At 42.3% G+C, this 25171-nt stretch overlaps 1 protein-coding gene across 3 annotated transcripts in view; it reads left to right on the top strand.

Moving 5' to 3' along the window:
* The first annotated feature begins 558 nt into the window (after positions 1 to 558).
* Positions 559 to 25171, top strand: part of ZBTB5 (zinc finger and BTB domain containing 5) — a 38455-nt gene continuing 13842 nt past the window's right edge. The window contains exon 1 of one of the 3 annotated variants that reach the window (XM_070250729.1): positions 559 to 1466. Coding sequence is in view for 1 of the 3 variants with exons in the window: in XM_070250728.1 (XP_070106829.1) it covers positions 1922 to 1992 (71 nt within the window). In the remaining 2 variants the exon portion in view is untranslated. Of the gene's footprint in view, positions 1993 to 25171 lie in introns of all 3 variants that reach the window. The other 2 variants (XM_070250728.1, XM_070250730.1) reach the window with 2 other exon arrangements.

Raw genomic sequence — 25171 nt, 5'->3', positions numbered from 1 at the left:
GCTCACAGTATGTTTGTAAGGGTCATATATGTGAAAGGACCTCTCACATTGCCTGGCTTACTGTCAGCATTCCATATTTTATTTATTTTACCGCCTCAATCTGGCAGGAACACATGTTCAAGGGCTATGAAATGTCAGCGAATCTTGAACAGAATCTACTATCAGACCTTTCTGAGACCTTTAAGAAATAAACCCAAGGGCAACATTCCCAGCCTCCAGCGTCCGAAGGGCTCGATCAACTGGACTGATATTTGGGTGTTAGTTTCTGAAAAAGTGAAGTGCCCCATTTTCAAAATAGCTCCCATTCGCTGGGCCTGCCGGTCCCGGAGCCCCGCCGGGCCCCTCGCGGCTCTTCCTCTCCCCTCTGCACCGGGCGGACGGCTCTTCCCCGGCTCGGGGCCCGGAGCCTGCCCTTTTCGGCGGCGGCCCACAGCGATTCCAGCGTTGTTTTGGAGGCTTGGTCCCGGAGCCTGCAGGCCTGTTGGACCCGCGGCGCCGAACGCGGAGCCCCGGGCCGGTGGGGAGCCGGCACACTCCGCAGGCGCCGGCGCCGGGACCGAAGAGGGGCGGAGCGAACACAGCCGTCAGACGGCCGGCACTGCTGGTTCAGCTTTTTCAGCCTGGATTTTGGCTTAATTCAACCCAAGAACGTCTTGGAATTTCATTTTCTTTTTTCCAAAGTCTACGAGGTGGGAACTGAACTTCGACCCGGGTGCGTGCGCGGGCTCCCGAAGAGAACTCGCTTGGGCCAGGGCGCCGGGGGTCCCCGCAGCCGAGCGCGGAGAAAACCTCCGGGCCCAGTGCCCGGGGGACGCGCCACTCTGGGGCCCGCCGACCGCTCGCGCAGCCTGCAGGCCGGCGTGACTCCGACTGGCGCAGCGAGGCGGAAAACCGGCTGTCCTCAGCCGCGACGGTCGCCGACGGACAGCGGCACACAGGACTCCTCTGCAGTCCAACCTGCAGCGCCACATCCCGCCTTAAAAGGCGTTTGACAACAGTCTACATTGTTGCACGGCAAACGGTGATTGGCCACAGCGCTCATGGATTCGGTCGGTAGTAAACACAGCGAGGCTCCTGGGACCGTGGATTGGTCACCGCGCCGGCGGCCGAGTAAATGCCTCCGCACCCCGCGCGCCGGCTGGCTGCATTTCTGCTCGGCCCCGCCCCCGCCCCTGCTGATTGGTCGCACCTCGGCCGGAGGGGCGGAGGGGTGGAGGAGCCGGCGAGGTCGCATCGCGTCACTTCCGTTCGCTGTCTGCCGCCGCCGCGGTGTTCTCAGAGTGCGGCGGCGGGCGGCCTGAAGGAGCTGGGGGCCGAGAGGCGGGGTGGGCGGGGCTGGGCGGAAGCGGGAGGAAATCCCATCACGGAGACGCCGGCCTGGACGTTCCCGCCTCCGACACTGTCGGGTCGGGTCGGAGAAGGGTCACCACCTCCTCCAGCGACAAGGGGGGCGGAGCCCGGCGCAGGTGAGGCGACCCTGTCAGCGGGAGCGGCGGTGGCGCGCGCGCTCACGTGCGGACGGTTGCGCTCCGGGACGCGTCGGGGCGCGCGCGGCGTCCCCCAGCCGGTCTTTCTGAGGGGTATTGTTACCCTGCGTGGCGGAGGGGCCGGGCGCGTTCTTCTGCGCAGGCGTCCCCCGTGTCCCGACGCCAGGCTGTCTCCTGCCGGCTGGGGCGGGGGCTCTGGCCCCGCGGATCGCGGGCGGACGGCGCTGTTTCCCGGGATGGGGCAGGAAAGGCCTCCCGGCCCAGCGCCTGGCGGGGTGAAGACAGGCCCTGTCCCGCTACGGGATGGGGTCGGGTGGCTCCCATGCGCCCGGTCTCGGTCTCCTTGAGCGACGAGGTTTGTGTCGCCAGAGCAAGGCCGAGGCGGCCGGGGTCGCAGGCGGCGGTGCCCCGGAGGGGCGGAGCAGTGCTGTGGAATGCCCGGCTTGTCTTCCGGGGACGAGTGGTGGTGGCGTTGGTTGCAGGCCGAGGGGCGTGGGGGGCGGAGGTGAGACGCGGCGCCCTTTGGGGGCCGGGCGGGTTGGTACCGAAGCCGGGAGCGCCGCGAGTGCGGGCCGGAGGGCGGGGGGCTTGCTGCGCCGTCGGGTCCGCGTTCCGGAGTAGTCGGGGTACGTGGAAGCTGGTTTCCCCATAGGGGACCAGTTGTGAATATCCTATTGGGAGGAAAATTGTGTGTTAAATGCACAGTGAAGTCTTGATTACCAAGTAGTATGCTCCGGTTCTGAGTAATTAGAATAGAAGAGCTGAAGCAGTTTCTCAAAATGTGTCCACATGCTGTTCAGTTGTAGTGAGCAGAAGGCGCTGCATCGCGGGGGGCCCTCTCCTGAGAGGCGAAGAGAAGGCCGTGCCTCGGTGCTGGGTGACGCGGGGGCGGTGCCTTGGCTCTTTAAAGAGGGTGGGCGGGGTTCCCTTCGCTGCTGGACCGCTTGCTTTTCGTTGCCAAGGCCTCGCGATTTCGTGGGGAGGGCGGTGGGCAGTAGGCAGGAGAGCAGAGGCGGGGGAAGTTTGGAGAACAGCCCCTGAACCGAGGGAAGGCCTCCCGCTGTTGCTTTAAGCCCCTCTGGAGATCCCGGCGACCCTGGGAAGACCGGCCCGGCCACCGCCGCTGGCTTGGTGACTGACCTGTTCGGGGCCCTTGGGTTTTGCTGAATAAATGAGCCAGGACTTTTTAAAGAGTCCTGAACTCAACTTGTTTTCGCTTGCTTTCTTTCTCCTAAAAATTGTATCAATACATTGTATAGTTAGCTGGGTATACTCGCAAGCTGTTTTCTGGTTAATTGAGGTGTCTCGAGCAGAATTCTGAAAGTGATAAAATTGGGAAGAAAAGCATCTTATAGTGGGGTGTTTTCCTGAATTTAGAGGTCCATGCTCTCAAAAGAGACTTTGGCACAAGATTATCACCAGTTGACGTAATTTTTTTTTAAATGACTTGAAAACAAAATGAATGTGTTTTAGTGTTTAAAGTATTTAGCATGAATTATATTGAATTGGAGTTTTCGGTGTGGATAAGACTTAAAAATATCCTCCGTACGGTGAGATATGATATAGCTTGCTGTAGAGCTGGCACAGAATCTTGAATCTGCCTCAGTTTTCCTTGGAAAGAGAAAAGAAAAACCCAAGGTCTTGATTCCATATTAGGTTTCAACTTTTTTTAAAATGTAAGTTTGTTGTAAACAAACACTTTTCTCCTCTGTCAGTTTTAAGGATGTAAATCATACGCTCTTTTGCTGTACCTGACACTTCTCAAATATGGATGCCGTCTAGTGGAGCCAGTTTTTGTTAGTGTAGCAGGTGGAGTGGAATGTAACACTACACTGTAGCTGTTGTCTAAGTGTGAAGTGAACTGCTCATATGCTCAAAGACCAGCTGTTTCTGAGGGAACTATTGCTCTTTACGGTTGTTTTCATCACTGAATAGTGGCTTTAATCTCAAGATTCAATTTTGGGGAGTGACTTTCATTTGATTAATTATACATATAATTGCTAAAAGCTTTGATTTATATTTCCGACAGCTCAAACATTAGGAATATGTGTTGGAGTGTGACTTTATTGTAATATACTAGGTGTAAATAGATTGCTGTCGTAGTATCCAAGATTATTTTATCTGTAGGTAATTTTCCTTCTGTTCTCCTATATATTTGGGTGATAGTGTTTAAGGTTCCAGTACTTCTTTGATTCTAAACCACATTTTGTTCATATTTTAATCTTGAAACGATGCCATAAGCAAGCATTATGCCATAGCTTAATTGGCAGCTTTTTTCCTTTCCTAATGTTACATAAAATAATGTTGTATTTTATAGTCGTTGGCATCTTAGATTTAATGAAATTTGATACAGTTGAAAGACGTTTGTATTCATTGTAATTGTAACCAATTTTCCAAATGTGCCTTTGTACTCTGAAGGAGTTTGTTGTTGAAAGGAATCTTATTGGAAGTGAAATTTTTTTCTTTTATAAATGGAAATTAACAAATACAGTGTTTTATTATAAACTTTAAAGTATGATTGGGTGGTGGGTCAGCTCTTTGGAAATTTTACTTGGTAGTCTGTTACTTTGTGTACATGATAAGTTTACAAATGCTTTATGTCCAACGTCTTAAGTTTAAAATGATTAGGGTGAATTGCTCCCCCTTTTCTTCTGTATGTGATATTGTTGACTTGGTGTGATTGATTTTTCAGTACCTCTTAATTAGTCAACTATAAAAGTCCGCTCGGTTGTCTTCCTCTAAAAATGCAAGACGTTCAATGTTTTAGTACTTCTGTTTTCGTCTCTCCTGCAGAGAGGATTTGAGGAAGGGCAGGGAGAAGAAAACCCATTGTTTTGAGGTTCAGTTGTGAGAGAAACCCACAGATAATACAAAAATCTAAACACGCTTGGTAACATACATTGTATTCTTTATTTTGAGTAGAACATCAAAAGCAACTCAACAGGTAAAGTATTAGTCACTTGCTGAACACTTGATTTGATGAATGATTCAGAACTAAAGAAATAGACTGCTTTGAAGGTAAACTAAGTATAAGAAATCAAATCCATTTTTCATCTTCTCTGCTGGAAAGGCACCATCAGTAATAGCATTCCAATGCTTCGGCATAGCTTTCTTCTTCATAAAAGTTTAGTTTTTTTAATTAAGAAATATGTTTCTTGATCTGTTGGGTAAAAGGCAATGGAAGCTGTTTTTAAAAATTACTGAAAAGGCTGTGAGAGGGGGGCAACTGGGATGGGTGGCAGGCAGCATTTTCTAAATAATAGAGGGCAAATATATTTAGACTTCTTAAACAGATGTTAAAATAGATATAGTCTCAGATTTATAAGCAGCTAAAAGAAGCCATTGATAGTTGGTTTCTGTGGATTTTTGGATGTCTTTGTGAAGTTTGTATGATCTTTAGAGTGGTAACTGGCTACACATGTTCTTTTATGTAGATAATCGGCCAGCTGGCTCTTCATTTTCTTATTTAATGTTTTTTTAAAATTTTAATTTAATTTTTTTTCCTTTTTCTCCCCAAAGCCCCCCGGTACATAGTTGTATATTCTTCGTTGTGGGTCCTTCTAGTTGTGGCATGTGGGACGCTGCCTCAGCATGGTTTGATGAGCAGTGTCATATCTGCGCCCAGGATTCGAACCAACGAAACACTGGGCCGCCTGCAGCGGAGCGCGCAAACTTAACCACTTGGCCACGGGGCCAGCCCCAATTTAATTTAATTTTTAAAATTCATTTTAACTTTTAGAAAATGTAGTACCCGAGAAAGGGAAATTTCTAGGTCAGTTACAGTGTAAATGTAAAATTCTAAACAGGATAAAGCAGTGAAATTTGTCGTAAATTATTTTGAAGTTTAAATGTCTTCAGACTCTGTCATTAAGTGACTGTCTTGGGCATGCCCATCTTTCAGACAGCACTCTGCTGGTGGGCCGCCACCCTGACAGACCACTTCCCTAACAGGGTTGGGTGGGCCAAGATTTTCCCCCTTCAACAAGTGACCCTGCTGCCAGGAATGTATTCTGTCACCCTTCCCTTCTCCCCAGAGCTCTGATCCCTGATTCTTGTTGGGCACCAGCCTCATGTAAGGCAGGGTTGGGGAGGAGCCATGGCAGGGGGCAGTGGGAGGAGAAGGCATCTCCTGACCTTCCAAACCGGGCTCTCTCGGCAGTGATGAAGGCTTGGCAGTGTGGTCTGTGGTGGCGGCATGTGGCATTGGCAGCAAGGGTGGGTTTGAGTAAGAGAGGAGAAGAAAAACCCCTTCCTGCCACCTCTTCCAGAACCTTTGCTCCAATTGTCACTCCCTTAGCTGTTATTTTACACACCTGCCTTTTCACTCTCACCTCCAGTCCTTGACCCTGAACCTGCTTTTCAGCTTCATGCCCTAAACTCCTCCCAGTCTCCTTCCAGTCTTCCTAGTCTTTGCTCACACTCTTTACTACATAGTCTCTCTGCTCTAAGTATCCTGTCATCAGCCTCCTGGCCCGTGGCTTACTGGGGGCTGTCCCGTTACTGCAAAGTGAGGATTCATAGTTGGGCCTAGGTTCATATCTCCTCACCTTCGCTTCCAGTACTAGTTGGGTGATGTTGGTCCTAGACATGGGGAGGACAGTCAGTGCTTGACAGTCATCCGTAAGAGAGAAAGTATGTAAAGAACCTGCAGATCCTGGCTCTTAATAGGCATCCAGCCCTTTCATGCCACTCAGCCAACCCTCTACCACCCAACTATAGTAGTAAGTGTGGTGCGGTTACTTACACTGCACTGGTGCTTTGACAATTTGCTACCCTAGTAACAAGTTAAAGGCATACTTTGTGAGTGATCCTGGAAGATCACTTTTTTTTGCTGAAAAAATTATTGCTGAGAAAATGCTAATCAATTTATTTTTCAAACTTGAGTAGCACAATATATGTATAAATTGAAGGCTGTCTTTACACTAAAGTCTCATTTATCTTATATTTTGGAAGACTGAGATGCTCCAAAAATGCATTTTCCATATATGTGAAACTTATCTACTTCAGTGGTTTTCAAACTTTTTGATCTCAGGATTCCTTTGCACATTTATTGCACGTTTAAAAATTATTGATGACTCCAAAGAGCTTTTTTGTGAGTTATAGCTTTCAGTATTTAACATGTTAGAAACTAAAATTGAGAAAAAAACTTTATTCATTCGTCAGAAATAATAAATCCATTTTTTGTTAACATAAATATGTTCCAAAATAAATAGTGAAAAGAATAACGTTTAAGAAAAATAATAAACTACTTTTTAGAACACTTTGTGAAGATAGTACAGAGAGTTCCCATATACCCACACCCAGTTTCCCCATGATTAACATCTTACATTAGTATGACACATTAGTTATAACTAGTGAAACATTATTGATACATTTGTATTAACTAAGGTCCATTCTTGATTCAGGTTTCCTTAGTTTTTACCTCTTGTTCTTTTTCTTTTCGAAGACCTCATTGAAGATAGCACATTATGTTAGTCATCTTATCTCTTTAGGATCCTCTTGACTGTGAGTTTCTCCTACTTTCCTTGTTTCCGGTGACTTTGATGGTTTTGAGGAGTACTGGTCAGATATTTTGCAGAAGTCCCTCAATTGGGATTTGTGTGATGTTTTTCTCATGGTTGGACTGGGTTATGGGTTTTGGAGGGGGAAGACCACAGAGGTAAAGTGCCATTCTCATCACATCAACATGTGATGCATACTGTCAACATGATTCATCACCGTTGCTGTTGCCCTTGGCCACCTGGCTGAGATAGAGTTTGTCAGATTTCTTCAGTGTAAAGTTACTCTTTTCCCCACCCTTTCCATATTGCACTCTGGAAGGAAGTCATTCTTCACAGCCCACACTTTAGGAGTGGGGAGTTATGCTCCATTTCCTTGAGGACAGAATATCTACCTAAATTTTTTGGAATTCTTGTGCACAGGAGATTTGTCTCCTTTTCCATTTATTTAATCATTTATATCAGTATGAACCTATGAATATTTATTTTATACTTTGGGTTATAATCCAATACTATTTTTTTATCTTCTTAACCAAATTCTTCTATCTTTGGCCTTTGAGAGCACTTTCTTCTGTTGGGTCCTATGTCACTTTCACATACTCCCATTGTCTCATTTGTTTGTTTGAAGTACTTCCTTATTTCTGGCACTGCAAGATTCTGCAGGCCTATCTTGTATGTTTCCTGCCCCAGTCCTAGAATCAGCCATTTCTCCAAGGAGCGCTGGTCCTTTTTATTAGAGAATAGTATTTGAAACCAAGATCTGAACATCGGGAATGTTCAGAGTGACATTATTTTATGTTTTTTTGCAAATCTCTTTAATGTCTAACTTAATACAAGGCAGGTGGATTCCCATACTTGCTTCTGTATTCAATTTATTGTGATGTACTCTTTTTTTAAAAAAATATTTTTATTGAGTTAATGATAGTTTACAATCTTGTGAAATTTCAGGTGTACATTCTTGTTTGTCAGTCGTGTTGTAGGTGCACCCCTTCATCCTTTGTGCCCACGCCCCACCCCACCTTTCCCCGGGTAGCCACTAATCTGTTCTCTTTGTCTGCATTTTTAAATTCCTCATATGTGTGGAGTCATACAGAGATTGTCCTTCTCTATCTGGCTTATTTCACTTAACATAATTCTCTCAAGGTCCATCCATGTTGTTGCAAATGGGATGATTTTGTTCTTTTTTACGGTTGAGTAGTATTCCATTGTATATATACACCACATCTTCTTTATCCAATCACCTGTTGGTGGGCACTTAGGTTGCTTCCACGTGTTGGCTATTGTAAATAATGCTGCAGTGAACATTGGGGTACATGGGACTTTTGGAATTGCTGACTTCAAGCTCTTTGGATAGATACCCAGTAGTGGGATAGCTGGATTGTGTGGTAGTTCTATTTTTAATTTTTGAGGAATCTCCATACTGTTTTCCATAGTGGCTGCACCAGTTTGCATTCCCACCAACAGTGGATGAGGCTTCCTTTTTTCCACAACCTCTCCAACATTTGTTACTATTTGTTTTGGATATTTTTGCCAATCTAACGGGTGTAAGGTGATATCTTAGTGTAGTTTTGATTTGCATTTCCCTGATGATCAGCGATGATGAGCATCTTTTCATGTGCCCATTGGCCATCCGTATATCTTCTTTGGAGAAATGTCTGTTCATGTCTCCTGCCCATTTTTTGATCGAGTTGTTTGATTTTTTGTTGTTGAGTTGTGTGAGTTCTTTATATGTTATGAATATTAACCCTTTGTCAGATGTATGACTTGCAAATATTTTTTCCCAGTTAGTGGGTTGTTTTTTTGTTTCAATCCTGTTTTCCTTTGCCTTGAAGAAGCTCTTTAGTCTGATGAAGTCCCATTTGTTTATTCTTTCTATTGTTTCCCTTCTCTCAGAAGACATGGTGTCCGAAAAGATCCTTTTAATACTGATGTCAAAGAGTGTACTGCCTACATTTTCTCCTAGAAGCCTTATGGTTTCAGGTCTCAGCTTTAGGTCTTTGATCCATTTTGAGTTTATTTTAGTGAATGGTGAAAAAGAATGGTCAATTTTCATCTTTTACATGTGGCTTTCCAGTTTTCCCAGCACCATTTGTTGAAAAGACTTTCTTTTCTCCATTGTAGGCCCTCAGCTCCTTTGTCGAAGATTAGCTGTCCATAGATGTGTGGTTTTATTTCTGGGCTTTCAATTCTGTTCCATTGATCTGTGCACCTGTTTTTGTACCAGTACCATGCTGTTCTGATTACTGTAGCTTTGTAGTATGTTTTGAAGTCAGGGATTGTGATGCCTCCAGCTTTGTTCTTTTTTCTCAGGATTGCTTTAGCAATTCGGGGTCTTTTGTTGCCCCATATGAATTTTAGGATTCTTGTTCTAATTCTATAAAGAATGTCATTGGGAATCTGATTGGGATGGCGTTGAATCTGTAGATTGCTTTAGGTAGAATGGACATTTTAACTATGTTTATATGTTTATATAAACATATATATATATACTGTATATATATATATACTATACATATATATATACACTATATATATAAACTATGTTTATATGTTATAGTTATAGCTGCTGATTTATGTAAATTGATTTTATACCCTGCAACTTTGCTGTAGTTGTTGATTACTTCTAAATGTTTTCCAATGGATTCTTTGGGGTTTTTTATGTATAAGACCATGTCGTCTGCAAACAGGGAGGGTTTCACTTCTTTCCACCCTATTTGGATTCCTTTTATTCCTTTTTCTTGCCTAATTGCTCTGGCCAAAACCTCCAGTACTATGTTAAATAAGAGTGTTGATAGAGGGTATCGTCTCTTTCCTGTTTTCAGGGAGACGGCGCTCAGTTTTTGCCTGTTGAGTATGATGTTGGCTGTGGGTTTGTCATATATGGCCTTTATTATGTTGAGGTAGTTCCCTTCTATCCCTGTTTTGTTCAGAGTTTTTATCATAAATGGCTGTTGGATCTTGTCAAATGCTTTCTCTGCATCTGTTGAGATGATCATGTGGTTTTTATTCCTCAGTTTGTTGATGTGGTATATAACATTGATTGACTTGCGGATGTTGAACCATCCCTGTGTCCGTGGTATGAATCCCACTTGATCATGATGTATGATCCTTTTGATGAATTGCTGAATTCAGGTTGCCAAAATTTTGTTGAGAATTTTTGCATCTGTGTTCATCAGCGATATAGGCCTGTATTTCTCCTTTTTCATGCTGTCCTTGTCAGGCTTTGGTATCAGCGTGATGTTGGCCTCGTAGAATGTGTTAGGAAGTGTTCCATCCTCCCTAATTTTTTGGAATAGCTTGAAAAGGATAGGTATTAAATCCTCTCTGAAAGTGTGGTAGAATTCCCCAGGAAAGCCATCTGCTCCTGGGGGTTTATTCTTGGGATGCTTTTGATTGCTGTTTCAATCTCTTTCCTTGTGATTGGTCTGTTCACATTGTCTGCTGCTTCTTGACTAAGCTTTGGGAGATTGTAGGAGTCCAAGAATTTATCCATTTCCTCTAGGTTATCCATTTTGTTGGCATATAGTTTTTCGTAGTATTCTCTTATAATCCGTTGTATTTCTGCGGAGTCTCTTGTTATTTCTCCTCTTTCATTTCTGATTTTGTTTATTTGAGCTTTCTCTCTTTTTCTCTTTGTAAGTCTGGCTAGGGGTTTGTCAATTTTATTTATCTTCTCAAAGAACCAGCTCTTTGTTTCATTGATCCTTCCTACTGCCTTTTTTGTTTCAATAGCATTTATTTCTGCTCTGATTTTTATTATTTCTCTCTTCTACTGACTTTGGGCTTTGTTTGTTCTTCTTTCTCTAATTCAGTTAGGTGTAGTTTAAGATTGCTTATTTGGGATTTTTCTTGTTTGTTAAGATGGTATGGCATGTTATCATTTTCATTTGTCTCCAGGTGTTTTTTGATTTCTTCTTTAATTTCTTCAATGATCCATTGCTTGTTCAATAGCATATTGTTTAGTCTCCACATCTTTGTGCCTTTCTCAGCTTTTTTCTTGTAATTAATTTCTAGCTTTATAGCACTATGATCAGAGAAGATGCTTGTTATTATTTGTTTTTTTAAATTTGTAGAGGCTTGCCTTGTTCCGCAACGTATGGTTTATCCTTGAGAATGTTCCATGTGCGCTTGAGAAGAATGTGTATTCTGCTGTTTTTGGATGAAGTGTTCTATATATGTCTATTAAGTCCAACTGTTTTAGCTTTTTGTTTAGCTCCACTGTTTCCTTGTTGATTTTCTATCTGGATGATCTGTCCATTGATGTGAGTGGGGTGTTGAGGTCCCCTACTATTATTGTGTTATTTTTGACATCTTCTTTTAGGTTTGTTAATAGTTGCTTTATGTATTGTGATGTACTCTTGATTAAAGTATACCAAGAAAAGTCCAGCATCATACAAATATGTAGTTGGAAAAGAGAGGAGTATTTTAGTAGTTTTTTCAGGTAATTTTGGATATGCTATTTTTTTTTCCTATGGAAGATTAACCGTGAGCTAAGATCTGTTGCCAGTCCTCCTCTTTCTTTCCTTGAGGAAGATTAGCCCTTAGCTCACACCTGTGCCAATCTTCCTCCACTTTTTGTATGTGGGTCACCACCACAGCATGACTGATGGGTGGTGTCAGTTCACACCTGGGATCCAAACCTGTGAACCTGGGCCATTGAAGAGGAGCGTGTGAACTTAACCACTATGCCACTGGGCTGGCCCTGGATGTGCTTTTTTGATACTATAACAAGACTCGGCAAATGGTATTTTCTTAAGTGGTTAGTTGCAATGTGGAATCTGAAACCATATCAATGAACTTTTCATATTCAGTTACATTAAAATACATTAGTTTATATCTTGCACTTCAAATGAATTTTTTTACCCATATCTTATTTTGTAACGTCATGGTTATAACAGTGGTCATTTGGAAAATATTGATTCACTGAGCTGTGCAGATCTTCCAAGTGTTGGCACATTTATTATACAATATTAAAAAAAATCACATTTCATTAATATCACCAGTGATCTCATGAAAAGGGTTTGCAAGTTGGGAAACTGTCAAGTTCACAGTGACAGATACACATTTTCAAAAATTCTAATTTTCTCCTGAAAGCTTGAATTTTATCATAGGCAACAAATACCCTAAGTTGTTTTCCTTGAAATGCAATCTCATTTCATTCATTTCATTCATTTTCAAGAAAATGTCTGGCACATACTCAAATCTGAATAACCGTAGTTTGTCATTTGTTCTCCAAGTTATAATGGTGTTCCATGAAAACAATTAGTTCAGCTTACAACTCAGAAATTGCACGAATATCTGGGGGGACGTCACCAAGATGGCAGCGTGAGTAGTTTTCTTTGTCTCTCCCCCTTGGAATCTACAACTAATTGGACATTCATCGCTTAACAAAGGATATCCATATAGCATCTCAGGATGCCTGAGACATCCGTGCTGCTATATATCGGAAGGCGGACAGACTTCCCCCCGGGAGGAGGTGGAGATAGGTGAAAACTCTCCAACCCTGACCCCTGAACAGCCTAGTACCTGCAAGCGGCTTTCTTCCAGCGGACGCCCCCAGAACATCGCCACACACCAAGGGCAGGAGGGTGCGCACACCAGAGGAGCAACAGTGGAAACAGGTGACCATAGCCCTACCTAAGCCCCCCGCGATTACACCTAAGCCCAGGGGGAAACTCCAGGGTCCCACACCGGAGGCGGCAGGGAAAACCTCTACTCGCCATTAGCAGAGAGGCCCCGCCCAGCATCCACAGCGCCAAGAGGCTCCCGAAGAGACTCCCAAACGGGGCAGCAGCCCGCCAGCCACCGCCGCCGATCTCACAGACTGCGGCTGTCGCCTGGTCGGGGCACAGGGCTACCAGAGATCTCCTGGGAGAGGACTGGGGCTGGGTGGAGTTCCAGCGGCCAGCTCCATGGCCCAGGGGGGATCTCCAGGGTTCCGTTCTGGCAGCAGGGAAAGCCTCTACTTGCCATTAGTGGAGAGGCTCTGCCCAGCATTCAGAATGCTGGGAGGGTCCCAAAGAGGAGAATCCCAGGCAGGGCAGCAGCTGGCCAGCCGCCACTGAACTCACGGTCTCCGGCTGTCCCCCAGACAGGGCAAGGGGCTCCCCAAGATCCTGGGGGAGAGGACTGGGGCTGGGTGGAGTTCCAGCGCCCTGGCTCCGTGGCCCAGGGGGAAACTCTACAGTCTCACAGCAGCCTCAGTGAAAGCCTCTGCACAGCACTATTAGAGAGCCCCTTCCCAGCAACCACAAGGCTGGAAGACCCTGGGACAAAAGTAGCATAGCTAGCTGAGCTAACCACAGACTGCAGAAGATGCCCATAGCTCTGCTGTGACCTATAGTGGACAAGTGAGATTTTGTGGGCGCCGACAGTGACAGAGCTGCAAATATAGGAGATCCTGTCCCTGGCCGCTGGGAAAGCCCATAACACCACTGCAGACCCTAAGGAGGGAGCACAGCTAGGTGGTCTACAACAGTAGGCACCAGCAGCCTGAAGCCCCCTTGTGACTGCCCCCACAGCTGAAGAGGGACCCCACAGGACCACTGTGACTACGAGGAGGGGCCCAGGCCCAGTTAGCAACAGCTGATAGGGTTCCTGGTCGGTGCAGTATAAACAGCTGTTCCCCCACCACACCAGTAGAAACAAGTACAAGCAGTAACTAAACTCTATCTCTATGCGGAGGCACAAATCTACACCATCAAGCAACATGAAAAAATATATTAAATCTCCAGAACAGAAGGAAAATGACAAATACCCAGAAAACAATCCCAAAGACAATGAAATATATAACCTAAATGATGATGACTTCAAAACAGCCATCATTAAAAAGCTCAATGAGTTAAAAAAGAATTCAGATAGACAACTCAACGAGTTCAGGAGCTATGTCACAAAAGAGTTTGATACTATAAATAAGAACCAAACAGAAATACTGGAAATGAAGAACACAATAGAGGAGATTAAGAAAAATCTAGACGCACTGAACAGTAGGGCCGATAATATGGAGGACAGAATTAGCAATTTGGAAGGTAGGAATATAGAAATGCTGCAGGCAGAGGAGGACAGAGAACTAAGACTAAAAAGAAATGAAGAAACTCTCTGAGAATTATCTGACTCAATTAGGAGATGCAACGTAAGGATTATAGGTATACCAGAGGGAGAAGAGAAGAAGGGGGCAGAAAGCCTGTTCAAAGGAATAATGGCTGAGAACTTCCCAAACCTGGGGAGAGAGATGGAACTTCATGTGATAGAAGCCAATAGATCTCCAAACTTTATCAATGCAAGAAGCCCAACCCCAAGGCATATAGTAGTGAAGCTAGCAAAAGTCAACGACAAGGAGAAAATACTAAGGGCGGTCAGGCAGAAGAAAATAACCTACAAAGGAACCCCCATAAGGCTATCAGCAGATTTCTCAGCAGAAATTTTACAGGCTAGAAGAGAGTGGAATGATATATTCAAAACTCTGAAGGATAAAAACCTGCAGCCAGGAATACTCTACCCAGTGAAAATATCCTTCAAATACGATGGAGAAATAAAAACTTTCCCAGATAAACAAAAATTAAGGGAGTTCATTGCCACAAAACCTCCTCTTCAGGAAATGCTCAGGAAAACACTCATACCTGAAAAATCAAAAAAAGGAAAGGGGCTACAAAACCAAGAGCAAAGGAGATAAGTAGAAGGACAATAACAGAAAGTAGCAGCTCTCCATCAGAACAGGTTAGCAAGAGTTAAATAAAACATTAAAGATAAAAGGAAGGGAAACACCAAGAATAAATATAACCTTGTCATTTTAACCGCAAACTCACAACACAAGAAAGAAGGGGAAAAATCTGACAATAACAACCTAGAGGGGAAGAGAAAAGCGATAGAAGGTTTTAATTTAAGGAAATAAGAGGCTATCAGAAAATGGAGTATCTCATCTATGAAATCTTTTATACTAACCATCTGGTAACCACTAAACAAATAACAAGAACAAAGACACAAATTACAAATAAGAAGGCACCCAATACAGAAATTTACATAGCTGAATTAGTAATCCAAAAATCATGGGACGAGAAACAAAGGAAATGCAAGAGAATCGGAAAACAAGAGATAAAATGGCAGCCGGAGGCCCCCACATTTCAATAATCACTCTAAATGTAAATGGATTGAACTCTCCAATCAAAAGACACAGAGTGGCAGGATGGATCAAAGAACAAGACCCAACAATATGCTGCCTCCAGGAAACATACCTCAGCCCCAAAGACAAACACAGACTCAGAGTGAAGGGATGGAAGACAATACTCCAAGCTAATAATGAGCAAAAGAAAGCAGGTGTCACTATACTAATATCAGACAAAGTTGACTTCAAAGCAAAACAGATAAAGAAAGACAGAGGGACAGTATATAATGATAAAAGGGACTCTCCACCAAGAAGACATAACACTTATAAATATATACGCACCCAACACAGGAGCACCAAAATTTGTAAAGCAACTCCTAACAGAACTAAAAGAAGACATCAACAACAATACAATAATAGGAGGGGACCTCAAGACCCCATTAACATCAATGGATAGAACATCCAGACAGAAAATCAACAACGAAATAATAGAATTAAATGAAAAATTAGACTAGATGGACTTAATAGATATACATAGAACACTTCATCCAAAAACAGCAAGTTACACATTCTTCTCAAGTGCGCATGGAACATTCTCAAGAATAGACCATATTTTGGGAAACAAAGCAAACATCAATAAATACAAGAGAGTTGAAATAATATCAAGCATCTTTTCTGATCATAATGCTATGAAACTAGAAATCAACTACAAGAATAAAGCAGAGAAAGGTGCAAAAATGGAAACTAAACAACACACTACAGAACAAACAATGGATTATTGAAGAAATTAAAGAAGAAATCAAATATTATCTGGAGACAAATGAAAATGAGAACACGTCATACCAAATCATTTGGGATGCAGCAAAAGCAGTCCTAAGAGGGAAATTCATCGCAGTACAGGCTCACCTCACTAAACAAGAAAAAGCTCACATAAGCAACCTCAAACGACACCTAACAGAACTAGAAAAAGAAGAACAAACAAAGCCCAGAGTCAGTAGAAGGAGAGAAATAATAAAAATAAGAGCAGAAATAAACGATATTGAAACAAAAAAGACAGTAGAAAGGGTCAATGAAACAAAGAGTTGGTTTTTCGAAAAAATTAACAAAATCGACAAACCCTTAGCCAGACTCACCAAGAAAAGAAGAGAGAAATCTCAAATAAATAAAATTAGGAATGAGAGAGGAGAAATCACAACAGATACCCAAGATATACAAGGGATCATAGGAGAATACTATGAAAAACTATATGCCAACAAATTGAACAACCTAGAAGAAATGGACAAATTCTTGGACTCTTAACAACCTCCCCAAACTGAATCAGGAAGAAATGGAGAATCTGAATAGGCCAATCACAAGTAAAGAAATAGAAATGGTAATCAAAAACCTCCCCAAAAATAAGAGTCCAGGACCAGACGGCTTCTCTGGAGAATTCTACCAAACATTCAAAGAAGATTTAATACCTATCCTTCTCAAACTATTCCAGAAAATTGAGGAAGATGGAGTACTCCCTAACACATTCTATGAAGCCAACATCACTCTGATCCCCAAACCTGACAAGGACAACACAAAGAAGGAGAACTACAGGCCGATATCACTGATGAACGTAGATGCAAAAATCCTCAACAAAATTCTGGCAAACCGACTACAGCAATACATCAGAAAGATTATACACCATGATCAAGTGGGATTTATACCAGGGACACAGGGATGGTTCAACATCCGCAAGTCAATCAACGTGATACACTACATTAACAAAATGAGAAACAAAACCACATGATCATCTCAATAGATGCAGAGAAAGCATTAGACAAGATCCAACACCCATTTATGATAAAAACACTCAATAAAATGGGTATAGAAGGAAAGTACCTCAACATAATAAAGGCCATATATGACAGACCCACAGCCAACATCATACTCAATGGACAAAAACTGAAAGCCATCCCTCTGAGGACAGGAACAAGACAAGGGTGCCCACTTTGACCACTCCTATTCAACATAGTACTGGAGGTGCTGGCCAGAGCAATTCGGCAGGAAAAAGAAATAAAAGGAATCCAAATAGGCAATGAAGAAGTAAAACTCTCGCTGTTTGCAGATGACATGATCTTATATATAGAAAACCCCAAAGAATCCATAGAAAAACTATTAGAAATAATCAACAACTACAGCAAAGTAGCAGGGTATAAAATCAACATACATAAATCAGTAGCATTTCTATACACTAACAATAAACTAACAGAAAAAGAACTCAAGAACTCAATCCCATTCACAATCACAACGAAAAGAATAAAATACCTTGGGATAAACTTAACCAAGGAAGTGAAGGAGCTATACAATGAAAACTACAAGACTTTCTTGAAAGAAATTGACGACGACATAAAGAGATGGAAAGACATTCCATGAACATGGATTGGAAGAATAAACATAGTTAAAATGTCCATACTACCTAAAGCAATCTGGAGATTCAACACTATCCCAATCAGAATCCCAAGAACATTCTTTACAGAAATTGAACAAAGAATCCTAAAATTCATATGGGGCAACAAAAGACCACGAATTGCTAAAGCAATCCTGAGTAAGAAAAACAAAGCTGAAGGAATCACAATTCCCGATTTCAAAACATACTACAAAGCTACAGTGATCAAAACAGCATGGTACTGGTACAAAAACAGGTCCACAGATCAATGGAACAGAATTGAAAGCCCAGAGATAAAACCACACATCTGTGGACAGCTAATCTTCGACACAGGAGCAGAGGGCCTACAATGGAGAAAAGAAAGTCTCTTTAACAAATGGTGCTGGGAAAACTGGACAGCCACATGCAAAAGATTGAAAATTGACCATTCTTTTTCACTACACACCAAAATAAACTCAAAATGGATCAAAGACCTAAAGATTAGGCCTGAAACAATAAGTCTTCTAGAAGAGAATATAGGCCGTACACTCTTTGACATCAGTTTCAAAAGAATCTTTTCGGACACTATAACTCCTCAGTTGAGGGAAACAATAGAAAGAATAAACAAATGGGACTTTATCACACTAAAGAGCTTCTTCAAGGCAAGGGAAAACAGGATTGAAACAAAACATAGCTCACTAATTGGGAAAAAATATTTACAAGCCACTTATCCGACAAAGGGTTAATCTCCATAATATACAAAGAACTCACACGGCTTAATTACAAAAAAACAAACAACCCGATCAAAAAATGGGCAGAGGATATGAACAGACATTTCTCCACAGAAGTTATAAGGATGGCCAATAGACACATGAAAAGATGTTCATCATCGCTAATCATCAGGGAAATGCAAATCAAAACTACACTAAGATATCACCTTACACCCGTTAGATTGTCAAAAACATCCAAAACCAAGAGCGACAAATGTTGTAGAGGTTGTGGAGAAAAAGGAAGCCTCATCCGCTGTTGGTGGGAATGCAAACTGGTGCAGCCACTATGGAAAACAGTATGGAGATTTCTCAAAAAGTTAGAAATAGAAATACCTTAGGACCCAGCCATTCCACTACTGGGTATCTATCCTAAGAACCTGAAATCAGCAATTCCAAGAATCCCATGCACCCCTCTGTTCATCGCAGCATTATTTACAATAGCCAAGATGTGGAACCAACCTAGGTGCCCAGCAACTGATGATTGGATAAAGAAGATATGGTATATATACACAATGGAATACTACTCAGCCATAAAAAAGGACAAAATCGTCCCATTCGCATCAACATGGATGGACCTTGAGGGTATTATGTTAAGTGAAATAAGCCAGACAGAGAAAGACGAACTCTATATGACTCCACTCATAGGTGGAAGTTAACTTATAGACAAGGAGAACTGATCGGTGGTTACCAGGGAAAAGGGGGTGGGTGGGTGGGGGGAGGGCACAAAGGGTGAAGTGGTGTACCCACAACATGACTAACAATAATGTACAATGAAATCTCACAAGGTTGTAAACTATCATAATCTTAATAAAAAATATATATATATAAAAAAAATTGCACAAATATCCTTCCTTGAGACAACATTGTATTTTAGCATGCAGCACAGTCACTTCAAGTGTACTTCCAATTTCATCTTGCATAATATTAAAAAAAATACATGTATTTAAGAATCGAAACTAAATAACAATAATAAAAGCAAGAGATTAGATTCCCTGTAGAGTCAGGATTCTTGAGTAGTGGCAGTGTCCAGCACAGACAGAGACAGCATTTTGGCCAGATCCTTACTGCCCAGTTCAAGCTCAGATGTCCAGCCTTCCTGTCAATTCTGTGAGCAAACTAATAACCTTTCAGCAACTTACTTTTATACTTAGGTTAGCTAGAATCCATTTCTGTCGCTGCAGCTGAGAACCCTGACTGATACTGTGCTTAAACTTTAAAAGGTAGAGTTAAAAATATTTTTGGTTGGAGGGGGAAGATTAGCCCTCAGCTAACTGCTGCCAATCCTCCTCTTTTTGCTGAGGAAGACTGGCCCTGAGCTAACATCCCTGTCCATCTTCCTCTACTTTATATGTGGGACGACTACCATAGCATGGTGTGCCAAGCGATGCCTTATCCACACCTGGGATCCAAACTGGCAAACCCTGGGCCACTGAAGCGGAACGTGTGCACTTAACCGCTGCGCCACCGGGCCAGCCCCAGAGTTAAAATATTTTTTACAAAAGTTATCTGAAAAGTGATGATAGTCTTTAGTGCAAAATTATGTGCCTCGTGGTTAACTTTTCCAGTGACTTGGATTAATCATTAACATCAGTTATGAGCGTTCACTCTCCAATACCTACCTTTCTAGCCTTACCTGCTCTTCAGCCAGTATGGACACATTGCTTCCCCCACCTCAGACCTCTCCCCACCTTTACCTCTGTCTAGAATGTACTTTACATCTCACTTTATCCAAATCCAAACCAATGCCTAGCTCTGTTGTCAGTGCCACCACGAAGCTGGAAATAACCTTTGCTTCCTCTGAGCCATCAAGTACATTTCATCTCTTATGTGGCACTTAATGCTTTCTACTTTGTCATATGGTTATTTGTGTATGTCTTGTTTCCACTAAGCACCTGTGACAGGACTGTGGCCATACAAATCTCTGTTCCACAGCACTTAACCTCGAATGAAGTGTAAGCACTTCAAAACGTTGGATGAATGAATTTGTGTGTGAAATATACAGGCACCTTCATGGCCTGTTGAGACCTCAAGGGCTGTGTAGCCCCTCCAGTACATGGCTCCAAGCTCTTGGTCCTGTTTTCTCCCCTGGTGGGGCGGCTGTCTGTCTGCAGCTGTCAGCGTGCAGTCGCCTGTTGCCCTCATTCTAAAACTGCTGTTGCTCATTTTCAGTTAGGAAACTAGAAGAACTTCAGTTTTGTTTGTTTACAACAGAAGACTGTGAAGGCTTGAGGGAGTTTCCTCTGAGGAAATCGCTCATACACAGGCTTTGATCTTTATTTTGGATATTCTGAGACTTTCTTGCTGGTTTTTGGCTGATTTGAGAGACCGTTGGACTGTGAGAAAAATTACTGTTGGGTAATATGGTGTTGTATTTCATCTATATAACAGTAAAAAGTTCATTAATTTATTGAGCTATGTATCAGGCACTTTGGAAGAGAGAACAAAAATATAGTCCCTGGCCTCAATAAGCTATTTTAGTAGAAAGAGTGTTGTGAGTTTGCACTAGCAATGTAAGTAGGGCACAGTACGTTTTCTTATTCAAACTGAGTTGTGAAGTTCTAGGTCAGCTAATCCCCAAGAATTCTGACCTGAAAAACAAGGTGGCCGAGCGGGGAGAGTTGGAGGGGAGGGTGAGATGCCGAGGGCTTCTGGCATGAGCTTGACTTTCCCAGCCATGCTGCCCTTTAGTCATTGATGGATTCCCTTTTTAATAGACTTAATCTGTCCAGTTTCTGAGCCAGCCCTTATGGAGCAGAACCAGAGAGATTATGAAATTAGTCATGCTGACAGATCTGGGATCTGGGATTAACCTTGGGCACCTGTGTGCCTACCTAATCCTAGCCTTTTCCTACTCCCATTTCTGACAAATCAGAACCATAGACGAATATTCCACGATTCCAGGATATGGAGCCCTGTCAAAAATCCTAGCCTGCTTGACTGGGACCTTGCCTAGTTTTGTTTTCTTACATTTATTTTCATCCATATCGTCTCTACAAGTGGAGGAAAAGTTCTGTTATTTTTCTGCTAGGGTTTTATCTAGATTAGGGATATTGAATGTTAATAGTTCCTTAGAATGTTAAAACACTTCCTGCAGGTGGAAACTTTGCAGTCCTGCCTGGCAGACAGTCGGCGACTCACTTGCCATGGTAGTGGATGATGTTTGAGTATGGGTGTACTTTTCTTTATGAACTGTGTATGTTATTGAAAAGCATGTGGGTAGGTCAATATATAAATCAGATAGTTTAAAATGTGCTATTAACTGGCTTGTTCTCCTAGAACACAAATGAACTTTTTTTATTAGTCCAGGTAAAGCATTATTAGGAAAGTAAATCTATTGAGAAAGCAGTCAACTCTTGGTTATTCATGTTAATGTAATGAGCAATGGTATAAGTATGTCTCTTAATTATGTTTAGTTTGGAAATTGCTAAAAATCTGTTCCTGCAGATAGTAAATATTGTAGTGTACACTTGCTTTGGTTCGGACACAGTTACAAATTGGTACATTACCTGCCATATCTCCTCCAGCTGTATAGACTCGTGTAGTCACCTGAAGCTTTTTTCCTTGGTTTGAAGGCCTCAGATATGCAGCTTTTGGTAAAACACTTATCTTCTCTGCATGAGCTCTTTTATAGCTGTTAGACTGGACCTCTGAGTTTGCTAGAGTTCCTTGAGAGTTTTGAGTAACCATGATCTTGACTCATGATTCCCTTCCATCAGAGCAGAGAGTAACAAATTTTGTATCTCCCAAACTAACTGAATTTTTTAATACATTTTTTTTATTGAGGTTATGATAGTTCACAACATTGTGAAATTTCAGTAGTACATTGTTATTTGTCAGTCACCATGTAAATGTGCCCCTTCACCCCTTGGTGCCCACTCCTCAACCCCCTCCCACCTGGTAACCAGTAAACAGTTCTCTTTGTCCGTATGTTTATCTTCCACATATGAATGAAATCCATCTCTGACTTCCATGTTTATCTTCCACATATGAGTGAAATCATATGGTGTTTGTCTTTCTCTGTCTGGCTTATTTCACTTAACGTAATACCCTCAAGGTCCATCCCTGTTGTTGCAAACGGGATGATTTTTGTCTTTTTTTATGGCTGAGTAGTATTCCATTGTGTGTGTGTGTGTGTGTGTGTGTGTGTGTGTGTGTATACACATACCACATCTTTATCCAATCATCAAGCTATGGGCACTTGGGTTGCTTCCACATCTTGGCCATTGTGAATAATGCAGTAATGAACATGGGGGTACATAAGTTTCTTTGAATTGTTGATTTCAAGTTCTTTGGATAAATACCCAGTAGTGGGATAGCTGGGTCATATGGTATTTCTATTTTTAATGTTTTGAGAAATCTCCGTACTGTTTTCCATAGTGGCTGCACCAGCTTGCATTCCCACCGGCAGTGTATGAGGGTTCCCTTTTCTCCATAACCTCTCCAACATTTATTATTTTTGGTCTTCGTGATTATAGTCATTCTAATGGATATAAGGTGATATCTTAGTGTAGTTTTGATTTGCATTTCCCTGATGATTAGTGATGTTGAACATCTTTTCCTGTGCCTGCTGGCCATCTGTATATCTTCTTTGCAGAAATGTCTGTTCATATCCTCTGCCCATTTTTTGATCGGGTTGTTTTTTGTTGTTCAGTTGTGTGAATTGATATATTATGGAGATTAACCCTTGTCGGATATATGATTTGCAAATATTTTCTCCCAGTTGGTGGGTTGTCTTTTTGTTTGGATCCTGGTTTCCCTTGCCTTGCAGAAGCTCTTTAGTCTGATGAAGTTCCACTTGTTTATTTTTTCTTTTGTTTCCCTTTGTCTGAGTAGATATGGTATTCGAAAAGATCCTTTTAAGACCAATGTCAAAGAATGTACTGGCTGTATTTTCTTCTAGAAGTTTTATGGTTTCAGGTCTTACCTTTAAGTCTTTGATCCATTTTGAGTTTATTTTTGTGTGTGGTGTAATAGAATGGTCTACTTTCATTCTTTTGCATGTGGCTGTTCAATTTTCCCAACACCATTACTGAAGAGACTTTCCTTTCTCCATTGTATGTTCTTAGTATCTTTGTCGAAGATTAGCTGTCCGTAGATGTGTGGTTTTATTTCTGGGCTCTCAATTCTGTTCCATTGATCTGTGTGCCTGCCAAACTAACTGAATTTTTAAATTACCCCTTTCTAGGTCCAAAAAGATTTCAAGTTATCCGTGTTATTTAGATTTTTCTGAGATTATGATTTGAACCTCACCATGTGGCAGAGGTCCAACATAAACCAGGTTAAGGTAAAAGGGGAATTCATTGACTCATGAAATAGGAAGTCTTCGGGTGATAGTAACTACGGTTGTGGCTGGATCCCAGGATCTTGACGTCATCAGGTCTTGGCTTTGGTACTACTGCTTTCTTCTCTGTTGGCTTCACTCTCAAGCAGAAATGGCAACTGTCAGTGCTAGACTTACATCTCCCTCATAGCTTGCAATCTGGGTGAAGAGAATATCTCTCTCTTTTTTTCTTTTCCTGAGGAGATTAGCCCTGAGCTAATATCTCTGTGTCAGTCTTTCTCCACTTTATATGTGGATCATCAGCAAAGCGTGGCTGACAAATAGTGTAGGTCTGCACCCAGGATCCGAACCACTATGCCATGGACCTGAACCTGAGAATATCTCTTTCTTGATAGTACCAGCAAAAGTCCCCAGGGCAGACTCTGATTGGCATGGCTTGGGTCACATACCCATCTCTGAAATAACCTCTGTAATCAAGAGGAATGGGTACCAAATTGGCCAGGCCTCCTGGATCATGTCTCCACTCCTGGAACTCAGAGGTTTGGGACCGTCTGATCTGTACCACATGGACTAAGAATGGGTGAAGAGTGATTTCCCTCAAAGACACAGTAGATAGACAAAAAAATTTGAATGTTGATTTGTGGGGAGACGTCGATAAGTTTCACATTGTTACAGATACTTGTTATTTGAAAATCACTTGAAAACTAAATAGCTTAAAACAACAAAAATCATCTTATCTCTAACAGTTCTAGGGGTTGAGTGGGCTCAGCTAGATGATTCTGTCTTGGGGTCTTGTCATGTGGCTGTAGTGAGACCATGACTGGGGCCGAAGTCATCTTGAAGGTATGCTCACGTCTGGAGGCGGGTGCTGACTGTTAGCTAGACTTCAGCTGAGCCTCCTCACAGCGTGGTGGCTGGATTCCAAGAGCAAGCCAAAAGACCCAAGTGAAAGCTGTGTTGACTTTCATGACCTAGCTCACAAGTTACATTTGCCATAGTCATAGACTTGCCTGACTTCAAGGGGAGTGAACATAAATGCCATGAGAGGAATGTCCAGTGTCACATTGTAGGAAAGAATGCAGGATGGGAGCTCTTAATGTGGCCAGCTATCCTGGAAAATACAATCTGCTATAGACATTACCTTATTTCAAGTGACTACTTTTTATAAAGAACATGAAATATAAATTAGGTTATGCCAGTTTTTGGGTTGACATTATATTGACCAGATTAATGTATTATATAGTATGACTGAAGAGCTCTCCGGCATTCTTTCTTCCTCCCTAATAGCACTCTGATTTCCTATCTGTGAAATATTTTGACCCCGTTTATGTGTAAATTGTTAGGTAGATAAATCGGCAGCCAGCCTTCCACTACAGAAGTGAAAACAGAAAGGCCCTTCCTCTTTGCTTCCCCAGCATAATAAAGGATGGTCCGGGGGAGGTTGCTAAGCTCAGCATGTAGGAGCTCTCCCTGGAACTTTGAATCTTGAGAATGTGATGTCTATACTGAAGGAACTGTTGGAGGCGGTTTACTGCAGGGGCGCTAGCCCAAGGATACCCTACTTCTGTACCAGTGTGACTGAGGATTTTGCTTCCTAGCTCTTCAGATCTCCTTTGATTGCTATCTGGTTCTTCTCCTC

The sequence above is a fragment of the Equus caballus genome, chromosome 25 (assembly GCF_041296265.1).
Source record: "Equus caballus isolate H_3958 breed thoroughbred chromosome 25, TB-T2T, whole genome shotgun sequence".
NCBI classification, from domain to species: Eukaryota; Metazoa; Chordata; class Mammalia; order Perissodactyla; family Equidae; genus Equus; species Equus caballus.
Note: the sequence above shows the minus strand (reverse complement) of the source record. Positions and strands in the feature narration are given on the sequence as shown.